We start from the raw sequence: 19202 nt of genomic DNA on the forward strand, positions 1-19202 counted from the left end.
TATTTCAGACTTGCATATAGGGACTGCACCCTCCTCTGGCCGTGGGGCAGACTGTACTTCAGACCAGTTTAGAACACTTACTGTGTTCTGGTGCAGACTCTGCTCTTCTGTGAGATTAGTAAGGTGGTTCTCTAGGACAGGCACAAATGTGTTAATGTTTGGCAGCTCAGGTAATCTAGCCCTGCTTCAGAGGGATGTTGTCCCTGTACCTGCTGAGGTTAAGATTGGGTATGCTTTCAAATGCCTGCCTTTTAGTACCTGGTCAGCTTTGCTTGTCTTTTCTGATTTCAGATGTTGTGTTCTTTATTCATTTATTTCCTTATAGTTCAGATGCTTTCATGTGTCCTCAGTGTAGGACCTTCTTCCCTTACTGATGTCAGAGTACTGTCTACTCATGCATGAACCTGAACAGGCTGATGATTTTAAAGTTGTTATTGCATAGCAATTACAGTTTGTCAAAACCCTTCATCTACTTGTAGCGATGTATGTGCATTCTTTTTCAGTAGTGGGTCCTCTTTGTTCCATGGTTGGATCCTGAGAGTCTACAATGTCCATCAGGATTTCCTAAGTGAGAACATTTCATTAGTTGTAAGGAGAGTTGGCCATGAAATTTTTAGTCTAAGTGATCTAATTGGCAAATGAAACTTTTTTTAATGTTTTTGGTGTCATACTGGACCTTAAGGAAAGGTAAAACTCTTGAGATCCGTCATGCACCATTACTTGTGTTATTTAATGCTTCTTTATTTGAAATGTCATTTAAGAGAGAATGCTGCTTTGCAGACCAAACATCAAAAGTTACATGTCTTTTGTATGGCACTGTGTACACCTTTGCTCTATCTCAATATATAAGCTGTTCCAGTGTTACGAATTCTATACAGGTAGCAAAGCACACGTAATCTAATAAAGTGAAACACAAAGGCCGTGGTATGGATCCATTTCTCCTTAAAACAAACAAGGTTTGTTTGAGAACAGAGGTAAAGTGATAAGCAATTGATTGTAAGCACTAAGTGGGGAATGAGAAGACAGTGGGGTAGTAATTAGGATATTTGATAAATCTGAGGAAAAAGCTCAGGGAGCTAGGTTTAAAGAATATTTATTTTAAATTCAGAGACGTCAAGAAAAAAAAAAAGTGGCTCTTTATCATTGATATATGATACTGAAAGATATAGATAAATATTCTTTAATGATCCAAGCTCTCTGTTAAGGAAGTCTTGAGCCAGGAGCAGTGGGCGACTTAGAGAAGTGGGAGCTATCCCCATTAGCTTGCCTAAGAAAGTGCAGTTATCCATATGGTATAGGTAACTTCTTTCCAAGCTTTCTGTAAGCAGAGATCTACTGCTACTGAAAGTGTTAATTTCAAGCCTTGTCCGTGTACAAGATTGTGATGGGCGAGAAATAGAGACCTGATGGGCGAGAAATAGAGACCTCTACGACTTAGGCATCTAACCTGTAGGTTCTGTCTTGGTCCCCAGATCACCTTCACAGTGCAATGGCTTGAACTGCTTGGCCAAAGGGATCTTGACCACACTGATTGTCTTTTGGGTTGGTTGCCTTTGGTAGGGATGTTTAAAAAAAAATCCGTTTCATCATATTAATTTATTTTAATGATATCCAAAATACTGTGGCACTGTGAAGAAGAATTCAAGAATACTGCAAGTATGTTGCAGCCATTCTGAAAACTTACCAGCTAAATTTTCCTGCATCTGGGAGTTGGAGTGTCGAGAAGACTGTCCTCATGATTTTTGTCAGTTGTTTTCTATTTATTTTAAAATAATGTAAAAAATAGTGTCTTACGCTGAAAGTTTAGTCTTCTGTAATTTCTCATCTATGGATATTTATGCCACTGCTATTAATTAGTATTACTTGTTTTCAGAGTAAGCTTTTTTCTTAAAAGTTATTTTGTGTCCAAGTATTAACTTTGAAATGTGAGTAAGCTTAGCATTGCTGAATAGAACAACTTGTTTCTTTTCTGGCTGTATGGGGTGCAGTCATGCAGTGTCCTTTCAGAAGTCCCAGGTCCAGAAAAAGTAGCACTCTACATGGGCGCCTCTAGCTGTTATTGTAGGGAAAAAGTTAATTCACTGCTTCTCTTCTTGGGATTGATCCAGGGAAAGTGACATGTTGCTTCTGACCTCTTCTACTCGCAAATTATCATATACCCCAGGCGGGCAACTCTTTGGTTTGTTGTCTGCACAGTTCGTTTTGGACACATAATGCAGCTTGGATCACCAAGCAAAAGCTCTTTAGGTCTGTTAACAACTGTATCATGTTCTGTTGAGTGAGAGAAATGTGTCTGTTCCCACAGAGTGGTGTTCGGTGTAATTAGGAGCGCAGGTATGGACAGCAGTCTTAACAGCGTGAGTCAGGATTGTCCCTTGACTAAAAAGCAGGCACCTGCTGCACTGCTTCAACTTCTCAGTCTTTTACAGCTAGAGGTAGCTTGGGGTCTTGGCAACAATATTACCTAGAGGACAGTGAGGAATTACTTTTCCATGTAAATGAAGTATGTTGAAATACAGAGAGTTTATTCTTTTTGTTGTGGTTTTTCCAAATAGGATAAGACTGGGTATGCTTTTGTATCACTCTGATCAAAGAAAGTGCAGCTAGATAACAGGCAAACTGGTTAACAGCAGTGAGTGAAGAACATCCCTGTATCAGATCTGGATGTTTAGTTCGTAAAATAACTTGTACCAGATTCTGTGAAATTTAGCATTATCAGACTGAGTGCCAGTTTCTTAATGTTTATCAATCCATTAGTGGAATTTAAGCCAGTCAGCTGTTGAAAAGTTTGGGGATGATTTGAAAAGTAGTGTTTAAGCAATTCAGCGCTACTATGTGTCAAGTTAATTAAATACTAAGAACTGAAAACAGGTAAATAATCATAAAAATCTAGATTCTTGTAAGGTCAGCAGTTCCGCTCACTTTCTAGAATATAAGCATAAATGCAGTTCCTGAATGTCAACATTAATATGGTTCAAGAATTACAGCTTCAAACTGTTTTAGGTACAATCAATATTATTTTTTCTCCTTAGTGACAAAATTAAATTATTTAAATGCTTTACTTGCATCTAAATATTTCATGGTCATTATGGACAGGAATTTAGAATTCTTACAGTGAATCATTATTTTGCTTTTTTATTAGTACGCGAGGAAAAAAGTAAATGATGGGTGTGACTTGTAAGCAATTTCACAGGTTTTCTGCTGACCTAATACAGGAAAGTTGTTAAAATTCTTGCCACCTTATGAAACCAGGTCATCTAAGTATATACTCATTTTACTTTTTCAAATGAGAATTCGGTTTTTAAAATGTGTGACCAGTTGGCCCCAAAGGGGAGGGGAAAAAAACCAAGACTTCTCTGCGAACACCACCTTTGTTTTGAACGATGTCTGAGTGAATTCTGAATGACTTAAATTTCTTAGTGTAAATCAGTCTCTTCCTTAATGATAATACGGGATATATTTTCCTCTCTTAGTTCATGCATGCAATGGAAGAACTTTCTCAATTTTATGGTATGCAAAAATGTGAGATACTCTTAGGATATAATTTCAGATATGGCTTTTGCCCAGAAGAAATTACATTCTTAATGAATGCTATCCTGTTTCCATATCTGTCTGTAAAATTACGAGAATGTACTTCTTTTAGAAATGTTTGTGAATTATTGTCTATTGTGGATGTATTTCAATTATGCTATGATTCTGGCCTCCACTGGCATTCTGCAAAGTTATTTGTTACTTCTGTCAACTTCTATTTCTAATGCTGCTGCTCCCATAAACAAATTGACTTGGATGAAATAATGAATCTCTATATGGTTTGTGTGATTTGCATATTTCAAAAATACTATTATTCTGGCTCGTGTTACAGAGCTGTGTAGTTATCTCTCTAAAAGTCAATATGGTTGCTAGTATTTGACATCCTTCCTAGAAATTATCCTAAAACCAAATTTTTCCAAGTTAAGAAATCAGAGTTAATATGTTTATTTATTTATTTACAATCTTCTCTCCCATGTGCAATCAGATGCTTGGAAAACATCTGCTGCTCCTACTCAGGTTTTTGATCTCATCAATTTGCTAACTAATCTTTTGGTTCAACAAATTCATCTTGTTTGTTCTTATCTGTAGTCACTTTTTCATGTAAGTCATTACGATTTATTTTCATACTGATTGTCCATTTTTTTCAAAATAACAATCTTCAGTGCCAAAAATGGTGGAAAAAATTACATTTCTTATCCATTTTGGGACTCCTGTGTATATTTTACAAATGTACAAATCCTCTTCGCTATGTTAAGAACTTCAAGGTTATGTAATCAGGCAGTCTGTAATGAGGAGAAGTAAATTTTAAGTCTGGCTGGTGCTCGTAGCAATTAATCTACTCTTTGTACATGCATTATCTTAATTCTTTATGAGAGTATTTTTATTGCAATGCAGCTACTGCTTTGACTTTGCTCACAGTGTTTAGCTTGCAGCAAATAGCTTTCTGCAAATTGATGCTGGGTCAGAAAAGGATGCAGTGAACATTTGCAGAGAGTTGTATTTTTGTGACCAGCTTGCAGGACTTTTGATACCTTTCTGTTCCCTTCAATATCAGAGCAATCTCTCTCATTCGTTCATTGCAAATCATCTCACCTGAGAAATAAAAAAAAAAATATATAAAGGGTTCTGTAGACAAGCTCCTGACATCTTCCTAGTATAGTGTCGTCTTGTGAATGGGATTATTTGGGGCAAGGCAGGGGAACGTGATGGTGGAAGAAAAAATCTTGTCATTCGTGCATGCTCAGAAAAGGTACTGAACTGAGGCAGTTCACATTGGACTGATTCACATTTCCTAAATTCGGAGTTTTTGATGTGGTAATATTTAGCTCTTTATATGCACAAGTGTAGTATCTGTGTGCAGTACATGAAAAGAAAAGGAGAAATATTATAGTCCTATTGAAATAAATAAGAACTGGCTCTTTGGTGAGATGAGGATTTTGCCAGCTTTATGGTGTGCCCACAGCCTCCCCATTGTTTCATGTAATGCCATCAACTCCAGAGTTATAGCACCCCTCGTATGAGGAAGGTTTTGGAAGGGAGGGAGGAAGGCAGGGACATTTGTTTTGTCAAAATGGAGGTTTTCCTCGTCATAATTGCCTCATGAGTCTACTGTTGCTGATGTCTGTTAAATAAAGCGTAGAAAGGGTTTCCTTCACTGCCTTATGCCAACTACTTGCATCGGGAAATTTTAAGAGTGATGCTGACTGCTTTGTTGCTCGGTGTACCCCTTCAGTCTCACCCACCAGAGGATGGTTGGTGAGACCCTGCATGCTGCTGGGTAGCTTGCATTCTTCTCTGAACAGAAACTTGGTAGAAAGTGTGGTCGTGGATACGCTGTCTTGGGAAATGGATTAGGGAGAACATTGACAAGTGTCGCATACGTGGGCAAAACAAGTTTCAGTACCTCACATGGTTGGCTGATTGGTGAACTCTTTGGAGCCATAGCTTGCAGGAGATGCACCTGGGGCAGCCTGTGCCAGGGGTGGCACCAGGGTAGTGACATGGAGGGTGAACAGTGAAGAGAAGGTATGGGGGTCTTTTGAAGCTGTTGAGACCAGTGTCCTGGAAGAGAATGTGATGAACAGTAGGAAGACTGTTCCTGCAACTGTTTTGTTCTTCAATATGAATTTTGTTCACAAATGCCTCTGTGTGCTTGCTCACTTTGGAACCTCTTTATATATATATATATATATAAAAAAAAATGATTTCATGTCTGTGCTTTGTGTGTGTGCTGTACCCCATTCCTGTTGTTCTGAATTTCAGAAAATACCTCCTCAGCTTCCATAAGTTGGTTTACTCTTCAAATGTGCAAATTTACAACACAGTAGGTGATTTGGTAATCTACTGGTGATTTTTAAATAATTGGGGGGTGGGGGGGGGGTGGTGAGCATTGGAAAACAGCTTTTCAACTTTATTATGCCTAAAAATTTCTGTTAATCCTTAAAATCTTGGACAAGATATCTTTCCTGTTATGATTTTCTTCCCGTTTCTGTAAGATCTTTTCCTACAGAGTATAACCATCTTTAGAGAGGTGAAGTACAGTGCCAGTATGGGTACTAAATGTAGTATATGTGTTCAAACAGTCACCTATTATTGGGTGTCTGTATACTTAGTTGACAATTTTTCTTAAACCTGTATTTGCACTCTTAAAATTACGTGCAGTAAAAGACAAAGATTTAAGGAAGAAAAACATTTTAGGAAAAGGCTAATTGAAAATGGGGAAGGAGGCATTAAAGTGGTATGATGTCCAGTACACGTACTGGTTGTGCAAGTGGGGAGCATGGTATAAGGAACTCTAGTTGATCCCAGGTTTCTAAAGCTTTTCAAATACATTCATGTTATTTCAGCTGGGAAGTTTTGAGATTCCTTCTGTCTAATTTGAGAATGTGGATTGAAGACTATCGCTTTGATGGATTCCGGTTTGATGGTGTTACATCTATGTTGTATCACCATCATGGGATTGGTAAGTAATTTAAGCAACTCTAATCTCAACAGTCTTGTTGCATCTCAGCTGCTGTGGAAATAGTGCTATAAAGTTCACTGGAATGCTCAAAAAATTCCAGATGTGCTAATATCTTGTTGTGCTGCTATATGGATAGATCTGAAACTAGGAATAAATTTGGTGCTTACAAAAAGGCATATTACAAAATAGCTATGTTGTTTCCTTGTTTGTTTGTTTAAGTGACTGTGACCTTTAAAACTTCCTGTCTCATTAGGCACAGGATTCAGTGGAGATTACAATGAATATTTTGGCCTACAAGTGGATGAAGATGCTTTGTGTTATCTCATGCTGGCCAACCACATGATTAAATTCTTGCATCCAGAATGCATAACCATAGCGGAGGTAAGATCAGAATTTGCCATCCTCAGTGACGTTAATATTGATTAGTTTGCTTTGGGATGTGAATTTCCGGTTAATTGTCAAGTCACACTTCAGGTACTGAAGTAGTGACATGAGCTCAGAGGTATTAATTAGTGGACAGATTTCGTCTTGTGGGGAAAGACAACTGGAATATGCACTTTGGGAATATTCTCTGCATTAATGGGTCATTAATTAATGTGAGGATTTCTTTTTTTTTTTCTTCTCTTCATCTCCTTGAACTTGTAATGAGATTGGTTTTTATTAATTTATTGCCTTTGCATGATTGCCATTTGTCACTAGCGATTCATGGTACTAAAGATTAACAGCCCTAGTGTGGTTTTGCATATTTTGAATTACGTTGGCACAACTGATAATTCCCCTTCAAAATAAATGTGCTAAAATTATAAATGTTGAATGTGCATGCTAATTTAAATTTAGTATTAATTTTATTCAAGTCTCTGAGGGAGTAAATAGACTATATTATGAGTTGATTGAGATCAATTTTTGACTGTTGGCACATGGAAATTCTAATGGTACAAAACACCAGAGCATTGAAGTTCTATGAATAGGTATGTTTTCTCTAATATTTTTATTTAAAAGAAAAAAAAATAATTTAAATCTTGAGGATTATTATGTTACTATATTTAAATAATTCTTTTCATTTAAAGAATTGCATCCATCTGATATCTATCTTGATTTCTAATAAAACTTTGTATTACTTAAGTGTTACCTATTTATCATCAGAAAACAAAATACTGCTTAACTTCATTTTTTACTTATGGTAAAGTTTTATATTCTAGACAACAACTTGTAAAAGTTTAATGATAAGCTATCAAAAACAGCGTCTGGTGAGCAGTCACTAGTAAACTTGAGACAGTTTCATTGAGCTATATGTGTATTTGAAGTAAAATTTGTGCATTTTCTAGGTGGCTTTAGATTATAAGCATTCTTACCAATGAAATTCTGAGTTCGCTCTGCTTGTATTACCTGGCCTAAAAGTTTTTTCTTAGTAAGATGTGTCTTCGGTTTTGCTTGCTTGAGTTGAAAACTGCTTCTTTTCTGCCTGGGGGAGTCAGTACACAAAACAGAGGATTGATCAATGTACTGCATGGTTAAAGGAGAATTTCAGAAGGAGGAACTATTGACATAATTGAAAATTATGAAAGACAATGAAGAATGTCTGCTTGCCTATAATGATGATGGAATGAGCGCCACATGAGAAATGTTTTTGTCTATCCATAACTGATTGTAATACATACCTTAATTATTTTGCTGCTTATTTTTACCGCTTTTTAATATTCTGTTTATTTGCTGTCTTAGTAATTTCTAAGTTTTTAGGTATTACTGACTATATACTTGGTTTTGATTTTGGCCTTCTAAATATAGCTGTAATTAAAGTTTTGTGTTATGAGAAGAAAAAAACGTTAGGTAAAGTTACATCATGCCTAAAGTAGCATAAAAACAAACAGGCAAAAAACCTCTACCGCTATGATTTCTGGGTTTTTTTTATATTCAGCTCATTTAAAACTGAATCTGAACAAATGCTTAGGCATTGGCTCTTTACATTAGTTGGAATATATACTGAACAATTAACACTGAATCATTTTTTTTTGTGTTCAGGTAAAAGCTTTAGATAGAAATAAATAGTACTACATTTGGAATTTTACTTCCTAAAAATCTGACTTTGAGAATTGTGCCATCTTATCAACTTACACAAATACCTTAAGGGTGAGCATTAAGAGGATGCTCTAGGCTCTTTTCAGCGCTGCCCAGTGAAGGTACACCATGGGGCAATGGGCAATAACTGCAACACAAGAAGTTCCATCTGACTATGAGGAAAAAATTCTTTACCCTGAGGGTGACAGACTCTGGCACAGGCTGCCCAGAGAGGCTGTGGAGTCTCCTTCTCTGGAGACATTTAAAACTCTCCTGGATGGAACCTGTGCAACCTGTTCCAGGTGACCCTGCGTTAGCGGGGGTTGGGCTAGATGATCTCCAGAGGTCCCTTCCAGCCCCAACCATGCTGTGATTCTCTGAATGAAGTAGATGGGAGCTACTTAAATCTCACAGTCAGTCCTTGTCCACGTAGTCTTCATAGCATCGGAGAGAAAGGCTTTTGTTTCAGATCATCTTGTTCTGCATAATTCAGAGAGCATTAGTCTGTTTTTATACTTCTGGACAGATTTAGGCGAGCTATTGAACTTCCTTTTATAATACCTAAAGGTGTGGAAGGAATTTCTGCTTCATTGTTTGGTATTTACAGCATGTGGACCGTGGATGCAGTTGTCTGTGCGATGTAATGACTGCTGAATGAAGGAGGATAATCGCCTCCTTTGATCTTCTGGCTTTGCTCTTCACCCAGCTGGCCAGGAGATGCTGCTGGCCATCCCTGCTGCCAGGGCAGGCTGCTGGCTTCTGCTCAGCTTGCTGCCAGCCCAGATCCCCACCATCTTCCCAGCAGAGCTGCTTCCCAGCCTGGTTGGATGCAAGGGTTGATCCATCCCAGGGGCAGGAGTTAACAGTTGCCCTTGCTGAAATTCCTGAGCTTGCTGTCGAGATTCCTCCAGTCAGGGTGTCTCTGGGTGGCAGCCCTGCCTTCTGCCTCCAGGATTCCAGCCATGAGCTTCATGATGATGTGATCCGTCTCCTCGCTTGTGTCAGTATTGGAGGGCGGGTGTGGGGGCTGGACTTGCGTATGTGTGTATGCCCGTCTGTGTGTAACTTAAAGTGCAAATAGCTTTTTCATTGTCTAATGCAGCAATTGGATTTAAAACTGGATTGAATCCAGAATACCAGAGCGTCCTAATTAAGCCCTGGTTCTAGTCAGAATTTAATTTCATAAGTTCTGTTGTGTAGACGGAAGAGATATATGTTAATCCATAAATATTGTCGTAGAATGCCTTCTCACTGACATAAGTTAATAAAATTGAGTACTGATAGACATTCTGCAATTATTGGAGATTTTCATTCTCTGTACAGATTAACTTTAGAAAAAGAATGCTATGGAGATAAATTGCCTTATAAAATGGTTAAATAAATATTTTAATAACTTTGAATACGAATTTAAGGATGTTCAGCCTCCATCAATATGAAACCGGAAAATTATGCTGTAAGAGCACGTCACTTTCCAGGGCTACCTGGATCAATAGTTTTGGGTTTGTGCATTTAGGAAAAGAGTAGATATTGTATTTTTCTTCCTTACACTGCTTTATATTCAACCTTTTCTTCTTATGTCATTTTTAATACAAAATATCAATTAAAAAATGAAGGTTTAATTTGTCTTTTGTAGACTACTTTCTATTGATCACTTGGCTCTTGAGAGCTGATTGTTTCAAATTCTGCATCTACTGAGGTCTCTTCCTGCTCAAATATCTACTCTGTTAAAATATTTTGTACTAGAGTGTTTGATGAGAAAAGTCCTAATGATTTTCCATCTTAACTTTTGCATTCAAACAGCAAATCTGGGTGTAATAATCACTCACTGTTTTGTTTTGGTTTTTTTCTCCTCCTTTACACTGGTCAGTCTGTACAAACACTCTGTAAACTATAAACAGCTTCACAGAAGTATTACTGTATGGTAGGTAATCTGAACTAATAATTGCAATGCTGTGCAAATGATATTGTGGTTTTTATTATTATTTTATTTAAGGATGTTTCTGGAATGCCAGCTCTTTGTCGTCCCGTTGCAGAGGGAGGAGGGGGTTTCGATTATCGACTAGCCATGGCTATTCCAGATAAATGGATACAGGTGAGAACTTTTTTAAAAATATGTTCTACTCTTCAAGGTGGGATGTTTCTGTGCATACACAAAAATACTTCTCAATCCTACTGGCAATTTTTACTCTCTCTTCTGTTAATGTCCTATTAAAATAAATTCTGACAGGCTCAAGCACAGGAATTAGTGGCTGAAATGAGAGCTGTCAGATATCCTGTAGGTTTCAGAAGTTCAGGGGCTGTTCTTTTCATTCTGTCTGACACTTGTTTTATTTGTGATAACCTGTGTCTTGCAACAACTATAGAATATTTAGTTTATATTGCATGTGAACAGGTAGATAAGTTAACTGTATGCATACACATATTAAAAAACAAACAAACCAAAAACAGCCACCCCAGCAACATGCAAGGAACCCTCCTGAAATTTGGCATAGTAGTTGGCACTGAACATAGGTAGAGCTGAAAGTTTAACCAAAGTAAACATAAGTGAATTATAGAAACAACAGCGAACAGTATAGTAAGGTTAAAAAGGAATAATAAAAATCTGTAAATGCTCTTCAAGAACAGTAATATACTAATAAACACTGACTACGATAAGGATTTAAATCACCTTTTCCTCAATACAGAGGATCACAAGAAAAGCAGTAAAACACTAAATGATCTCAATAGGCTTTTACTGATGTTTTAGAGAATGTTTTTCGGTTAGATAGAAGATTGCATCCAAATCCCTCAGGCTGTCATGATGATCTGAAACAATAAATGTTTCATATGAGCATTAATGCTTTAATAAATACACTGAGTAGCTTAAAATAAAAAGCAAATTAACTTATCTTTCAGCATCTTTCACTTTTGTAACTGGGTGGTGAAGAGCTGATTGAAAAACAGTTTTCAAACCTCTTTTCATTCAGAAGACAAACTTGCCAGGTTTTCCAACAGGGACAGCATCACTAAACTTCAGAGTGTGTAATTTAGATCCTGGAATGCAGTGAGGGCTCATATTTCTGTAGTAATAAGAAACACCTTCACCTTGTTGTGATCATTATTTTATTTTTTTCCTTTTTTCCCTTCTCCTTTACGCCTACAACTTCCTTACCATGCTTTAGGACAGGCAGAGATGAGCAGTTGCCTAGGTAGACAAAATACAAGTGGCCAGGTTCATATTACAAAGAAAAAAAAAAACCCCACAGTGTAGAATTTTACATGGGCAAAAGATTGATAATCTAATTTAGTAGTCTCTGATACGGTCTGTTTGTTTTAATTTGCAATACTTGGAGAGGAATCGTACCTACTCTGCAGTAAATTCCATTCTTAACTGGAGAAAAACATCTTCCAGCCTAAGCAGGTACTTAAGTGAGACAGCAGGTGGATGCTTGGCATGCTGACAGGTGTAAATTCAGCTATGATACTCCAGGCTGTTTCCCAGCAGACTCCAGTTATTTAGGAATGTGTCGATTGTGCAGGAACATAGGGTCATGCAGGCAGGAGCTTCTAGCTAAGGAAGCTGCAAATAAGCAACCACGACAGAAGACCTTGAGTTAGAGAAGGAGATGATGCACGTAATTCATTTACCACATTTCTGGAGGCAAAAATAAAGCTGAAACAATTGGAAGGGAAAAGTTTAGAAACAGTCTATCAGCTGTTATTAAACCGTCCTAGACTGCTTGCTCCCCTTTCTCTCCAGCTTGTAAGTACGTACCTGTTAATAGCAAGTTTTCTAGGCAGCTTCCTAAAATCAGTTTTAAACTTGAAGGACCTCCAGGGTTCCATGAAGTAATTCCAAAGAATTTGTAGAAGTAAGAAAGATAAGCTGTTTGCCATGACAGTGGCTCTACTAGTTCAGATTAAAGATAGATGTAGTACGTAATATGATGATGCACAGGGACCTGAATGTATTCAGAAGTAGAATTTTTGGAGTCAAAAGAAAAAAAGAAAAGGAAAAGAAAAAAAGGCTGTTTAGGAATACATGGCCAGTTACAACCAGAATGTTGTTTTACAGCATTGTATTAACTGTCTTGGTGTTACTGCCTTTTTATCACTTCTGTTTTTATGTCCATATATTTCCATATATGTTTTTAAGTTGTAGTGGTCAATGGAGGTCTCTAAAGAAAAATGAAGGGCCTAAGACTGAAATTGGACTAGATTGAGAAGAGCGAGGAAGTTAGTATCATGTCGGGCAGAAAGTTACTATTGATGTGGTTTAAATTGCTAGAAATCAGGAGCTAGCATGGCAAAAAATGTAAAGCTTGTTTTGTATTACAAAGCTTTGGGTTTGGAACTGACTGGGAATGCACAGATCAGGGGAAAGTGCAAGTCCCTGTGCTAAGTACCTTCTGATGTTATTGTGCGCTTCCTGGCAATAGCATAGTGCTGTCTTGTAGTGATACATTCTCCACCAGTCAGCCCCGTGGTTAAGCTGTAATTAGAAGCCGCCGTGTGCCAGGGTTGCTTGAACTTCTTTCAGTATTGTGTGTAGGTAGATACATGCCCACATGTTTCTTCCTAGTTTTTGGTGCAGTGCTTTTTTGCAGCTCCTGCCAGTCACATTGCCTGTGTATCAGGGGATTCGCATGGTGGATGGCTAGTCCCATTGTCCTTGCTTATACATGGAAGTACAGGAGAGACAAAGTGTCCTATTTATTATGTTTAGGTAGTGGAACTGAAAAGAAGAAATCTCTTTGGATTATCAGAGAAAGCTCACAACTTCAAAACTTGGGAATAGGAGAAGTAACAGTTCACAATCCATGGGAACTTTCTGCACCAAGATAATGAAGAAAAGTAGTAATGTGCTTTTAGTTGAAACAGCAATAACTTTTTGGTGGTCTTTCCCTTAATTTCTGCAGATTATTAAGGAGCTGAAAGATGAAGACTGGAATATGGGCAATATTGTGCATACATTAACAAACAGACGGTATGAAGAAAAATACATTGCATATGCAGAGAGTCATGACCAGGTATTTTATCTGTTTGTTTATATATAAGCAAGTAAAAGATGAGGTTTAGAGACAAAATGAGGCAAGGGTTGAGAAGAATAGGCAACAGAGACAGGTAGATCTGAACTACTGTTTGTTTTGTTTTAATTATTGGGGTTTCTTCTGATCCTCCTTCTTAATAAAGGATTCTTGCTTGGAGTAGGTGGGTGTTGTTTTTCAGTTTTGTGGTTCTTAAGAAATGAAAAATTATTCCTGTTATGCCTGCCTGTCATAAGACATTTGAAGGCATCTAATCCATGCTTTGGAAAATCTGGTTTCCATAAAGTAAACTGGAGCACCATTTATGATAATCTTAAACAGTATCACAATTTAGCATATTTGTTCACTGAATCAGTGTTTGAGATTTGTATTCCTTTCAAGAAAATGTTTTCCTCTCCAGAGGGATTGCAGACATCCTTTTTTGAGATCTAAATGAAATATTCTTTAACAGTTTGGTTCAAAACACAGCAATTGTAATGGTTCCGTATATGGGAAAATGAAAAAGAAATGAATAGTTTTGATAACACTCACCTCCCACAGTCTTTGTAATGGTTGTTTCTGAAGAATCAGAAGTCACGTTGGTTGAGAATTTTAAAATTAGGAACTTAAAAAAACCCACCACAAAACATTTTCTAATAAAAGGTTTAAGTAATGTACCTTCAACATTTTCTTCTACATAAGAAGCTGACATTCTACTTCCTATAGTTTCTATAATAAAAGTCAACAGAAATGTCTAAAACAAGGCATATATTTTATTTTAAGAAGAGAATTCTGACTTTATCAGCTTAATTTTGTGTAGCTATTTACACGCTTACACAGTGTTCACTTAAGGCATGACAGTAGAGTCCCAGTCCTGGTAAAGAGCTTCAGGCATTACTTGGAAATGTATATTATTCTGTGCTTATTTGCTTTTATAAAGGCTAATTCTTCATCCTAAGGCATGACATATAACATTACTGTTGCTCTCGTCTATTTCATGCTGGATTTTATCAATTTAGTTGTTTTCCATAACACCATGTATTTTTGTTTTAGAATCTCATACTTGGAAAGAAGATCTATTTATTTTGATTAAAAAAAACCCCAAAACCCACAAACAAAAAAACCAATTATTGCTGACATACATGAGAATGATATGTGAAAAGTTAGGACAGAGAAACAAAATGGGAGTGTAGATAAAGTATCTTCAGACCGAATTTTAAGTGATGCATGTGAAGGACTGAAACAATTCTAGCTACTTATATGTTACAATGGGGCTACGAGCTGACTGTTACCAGTCATACAGGGCCTTGTGGTTATATCAAGTGTGTGAAAATAGCAACTCCATGCTTATAGCTGTAAAAAAAAAAAAAAAGGCAGATATAGTACTGAAATTATTATGAGTGGAATGAAGAGAAAAATTATTATGCCACTGTAGTCTTTCATGGTTTGTAGCATCTTGAATGTTGGAGGCAGATTTGGTCCTGTATCTCAAAAGATATACAGCATAACTGGGAAAAATGCTGTGAGTGAGTTAGTAAGATTAATACTGGGTGTGAATTCCTTTTCATGAGAAGAAAACTAAATAGACTAAGACTCTTCAGGGTAGAAGAGATGATTGAAAGGGGAAGGATAACAGTTCATAAAATCATGGCTGGCATAGAAAACATGAACACCTTCTAATTGGAAGATTAGGGGGATATTAAATGACACTAACAAAAGGTACATTCTGAGTCCAGAGAACAGTTCTTCTTCGCAGCTGTTCACTGCAGTCTTCAGTCTTGCTATGGTTGCGTAGGAATTTTGCCTTTAAATATTATTTTTTACTTGAGGGAATAATCTACGTATGGTGTTACATTGTTAGATGGAAAATTAAAGGATGATAGTGCTTTTTAGCTAGACTGGTTTACAACTCAGCTGTCTCCCTGGAATGTAGTGAGTTTTCATGCTAGAGTATAAAATGAGAATTAGGCTAATTGAACAAAAATTAGCTATTTTACATATAAATGCTCCAAAATGTTTTCAGCTACCTTCGTGCCAATATATTGGAGTAATTCTTGTTACATAGCATTTGTGTGGCCTTTCTCAAATAACAGTAAGCACTACCTAGTTAGGAATTCAGTTGCTGTTTTTAGTCAGAATTACTAGTTTGTGTTTTCTCTTGTGTGAAATCACAGAAAACCAATCACATTTTTGATTGCATATAAATGACCGTTTCATATTCAATCTGTGTCTCTAAATCAGGAGTGTTGTTAATAGCCCATTATTTGTACATCCCAGGAACTTTACCTAGGATTTTTGCTTTCTTATTTTCTGTAAAAATTACAAAGTGGTAGGTCACTTGTGGCATATTGAGTTGACACTAACATTTCACATTTGATATCTGTAGGCAAGAAGGTTCTCAGAAGTGGTTGTGCAGTTTGATCCCATCAGGTGAAATGTAGGAGCACAACAGGGTTTAGACAGCTATTGGTTTGTGGATCATATACCCGCACTCCCATCGGCGTGGGGAGAGCTCCAGTAACCATGTGGAGGGTTGCAAGGGGAAAACAGATGGTCCCGTCTGGCATCCAGTCGAGACTCAGCTCGGGGATGTCCCTGCCTCAATTTACATGCTGTCTCTTTTTGGCAGCAGATTATAGATATCATGCCCACGTGATTACACATCCCACAATACAAAGTTGCAGTAACTGGAAGCGAGGGTCACTGTGACCTGGTGATCAGTGGCGGTGGCAGGATGTTTTCTTTATGAACAGGGACTAGATTGTGCACATCGAGCCACATCCTTAACTCTTCAACAATCTCTCGAGTCCTCCCCTTACGACAGAGTGCCTGCTTTAAAAAAAAAAAAAAAAAAAAAGTTAAACACATCTAGTACACCCAAGAGTTCTCCTCATGTGTTTATTTGTAACTGTTACAGGCGCTTGTTGGTGATAAGACCTTGGCGTTTCGACTGATGGATGCAGAAATGTATACAAACATGAGTGTGCTCTCACCTCTTACTGCAGTTATTGATCGTGGAATACAGCTTCATAAAATGATTCGTCTCATTACTCATGCACTTGGAGGAGAGAGCTATCTGAACTTCATGGGTAAGTAATCTTAGGAATAAGTCTTTTATTTTCTCATCTACAGAATGCTTGGCAGGGAAATAAAACGATCCGACATCATCTTATATCCACTGTATTTATCACAATTCTGAAGTTTGGAGCGTAAATGCTTTTATAAGGATTTAGTACAAAAGGTAATATGCATTGTTTTTCTGTCTGTAAGATATATTATCAGACAAGAAAATAAAATCAATGTGGTTCCTAAAAATGTGTTAAGCTCTAGTTCAGGTTACTCTGATTTACAACTCAGACTAGTATTTTAATTATTGTTCTGTGAGTTTTTTATGTGGTAAGCCTTGCCTTACACAGCTGGGTTGTCTTTCGTGTCTATTCTACTTTCCTAAATGTTTTAGGGTAACAGTGAATTTACTAAAGATAGCTCTTGCTTATTTCAGTTAGTAGTTGCCAGGAAGGAGTCTGGAATCAGTTGAATTGTATTGCCTTGTTTCTTATTGAATAACAGAGGCTTAATATAGTAGGCAAGGACAAATCATAAAGATCAAAGGCACATCCTGCTATGGAAGCATGGAAATAGTAAGAGTTAGCAATACTTTTTTGTTGTTTGTAAGTGGTAAAATACAGTTGTCGCATTGCTTCCTAAGTACTAGTGCTACAAGAACGTGTAATAGTTAAGCACATTTAATCCGCAAGTTACAGTTCCAAGCAGTCATCTTAAAAAGTTGAATCATGTTCTTGGTTTTATACAAAATGCTGAAGTTATTTATGCTTGATGCTTTTTACCATATTCATGTTCCTTAATTTCTTTTTAAATTAATCCTTACTTTATAGTAAAAACCATAAATCTGTAATGTGGTGTGACAAGTTCTGTATAGCAGTTGTGAAAGTCTCATGGGGAAAAAAAGGCTGAACATGTGCTGTAAGTGACCAGCTCAGTTTTCTGACAATGAAACACTTGAAAATTATATAAGTTCTGGCTTAATGCTGCTTTCAGCTTTTATTATTGAATAATTTGTGTTATCAAGATGAAGGATTGTTGGATATATATTGCCTTTCTTCCATCATAGTATATTTAAAAATATATTTTTCTAATTAAACAACTGGCGAACATTGAAATGGACCATTGCCTTATTATTTAAGCATGTCTGTACTGATACATTTTCTTCCTTGGTATTAGAAGAACACTCAAAAAATACCATGTTTTGGGGTTTTCTTAATAAGAATTAAAGCAACTTCAGTACAGAACAAATCAATTCAGTATATGATATACTAGTAAAACTACTGTTTCCAAAAAAACGCAGAATTTTTCCCTGACAGTGAAGAAAAGTCAATAAAATAAATGTGAAGTGTGTAGCCAGGCACCAAAATGTGCAAGGTATGATGTAATCAAACTAGTGATACTACAATAGTTAAGGAAGCAAGTGTGTAAAAAATATGCCCCAAATTGACTTGGTAAGGTTAGAAAAATAACAGTAATCCAATGTGACATGTTGATTTCAGTGTGTTAGTGCAGGTTGATTGAGCAATTAATATTGTGTATCCTTGGGTACTGCATATGTTTCAGTAACTAAGTTATAGTTTGCTATATGTAAAAGGTGAAGAGATTGTAATAAATGTTGGAGGAGAAAACATACGCTCAGAATGCTTGCAGTCCGGTGTACTCAAAATGCATGTTGCAGCTTGCTGTCTATTAAAGTGAACACAGAGACAAACGAGTTCTTCAGCTGTCAGTTTTCAGTGAATGCTGAGGGGGAGGAAGGGAAGCCTCCTGTAGGGTGTGGGGAGGACTGGAAATCTGCTTTCACAACACCTGGAGAAGGTATTCCAGGTGCCTCTGTGCTTCCCATGGTCCTTCCGTAAATATCTTGTATCTTCTTTTTCTGCAGATTAGAGACACCAAAGCAACACGCTGCTTTCTCAATGCTTTGCTCACCTTATGAAAAAAATTGTTTCTAAAAAATGTATTGGGAGTGGAAATCTGTCTTCCTGAATGTATGTTGAAATTTCTTTTGAAGATCTGGAGTAATATTTAATTACACCTGTGTTGGAGTATCATTTGTACTCCATACATGCAAGCAGATTCCTGTTGAGAGAAGTTGTGCCCCACTGAACACCAAACACTGGTACTGGCTTTCTCCCATTTTCTCACTTTTCACAGGGGACCATTCTTTGCCCATCTTACAGGTGTCTATAAAAAAACACTGCAAAGATCCTGGAAGTTGTTGTTCTTGGTTTTTGTGTTTCTGGATGTTTAATTTTCACTGAAGACTTTTATTTTCCTTCCCAATTGCTTATATCCTGGTATAGACAATCAATGATGTATACAAACAGAAATGTGAATGGGAAAGTTTTGTCATTTCAGTGAATTCATTCCCTTGTAACACAAACCGTTGGGAGCATTCTTTCCTCTGGTCTGTATTTCAGTTTTCTGTGCAGCTTTGCAAATAATCTCTTGGGCTCCATGTGCCCATCTGTCATGGAAGACTTAACCCAGAAAGGGGAGAACTCTGTATGCTTGGCCAAAAATGAGCATGACAATGATAAACATCCTGCTGTAGTGAATGAACACTCTGGAAGGCCAGT

At 37.1% G+C, this 19202-nt stretch overlaps 1 protein-coding gene across 3 annotated transcripts in view; it reads left to right on the forward strand.

The window, feature by feature from the left end:
- The window catches only part of GBE1 (1,4-alpha-glucan branching enzyme 1), a 167210-nt gene that overhangs the window by 93217 nt on the left and 54791 nt on the right, over window positions 1-19202 (forward strand). For all 3 annotated transcript variants that reach the window (XM_055801424.1, XM_055801426.1, XM_055801427.1), the window contains exons 8-12: window positions 6378-6493; window positions 6747-6874; window positions 10542-10640; window positions 13447-13557; window positions 16472-16643. In XM_055801424.1, the coding sequence (XP_055657399.1) occupies window positions 6378-6493; window positions 6747-6874; window positions 10542-10640; window positions 13447-13557; window positions 16472-16643 (626 nt within the window). The remainder of the gene's footprint in view (window positions 1-6377; window positions 6494-6746; window positions 6875-10541; window positions 10641-13446; window positions 13558-16471; window positions 16644-19202) is intronic.

The sequence above is a fragment of the Falco peregrinus genome, chromosome 4 (genome assembly GCF_023634155.1).
Source record: "Falco peregrinus isolate bFalPer1 chromosome 4, bFalPer1.pri, whole genome shotgun sequence".
NCBI lineage: Eukaryota > Metazoa > Chordata > Aves > Falconiformes > Falconidae > Falco > Falco peregrinus.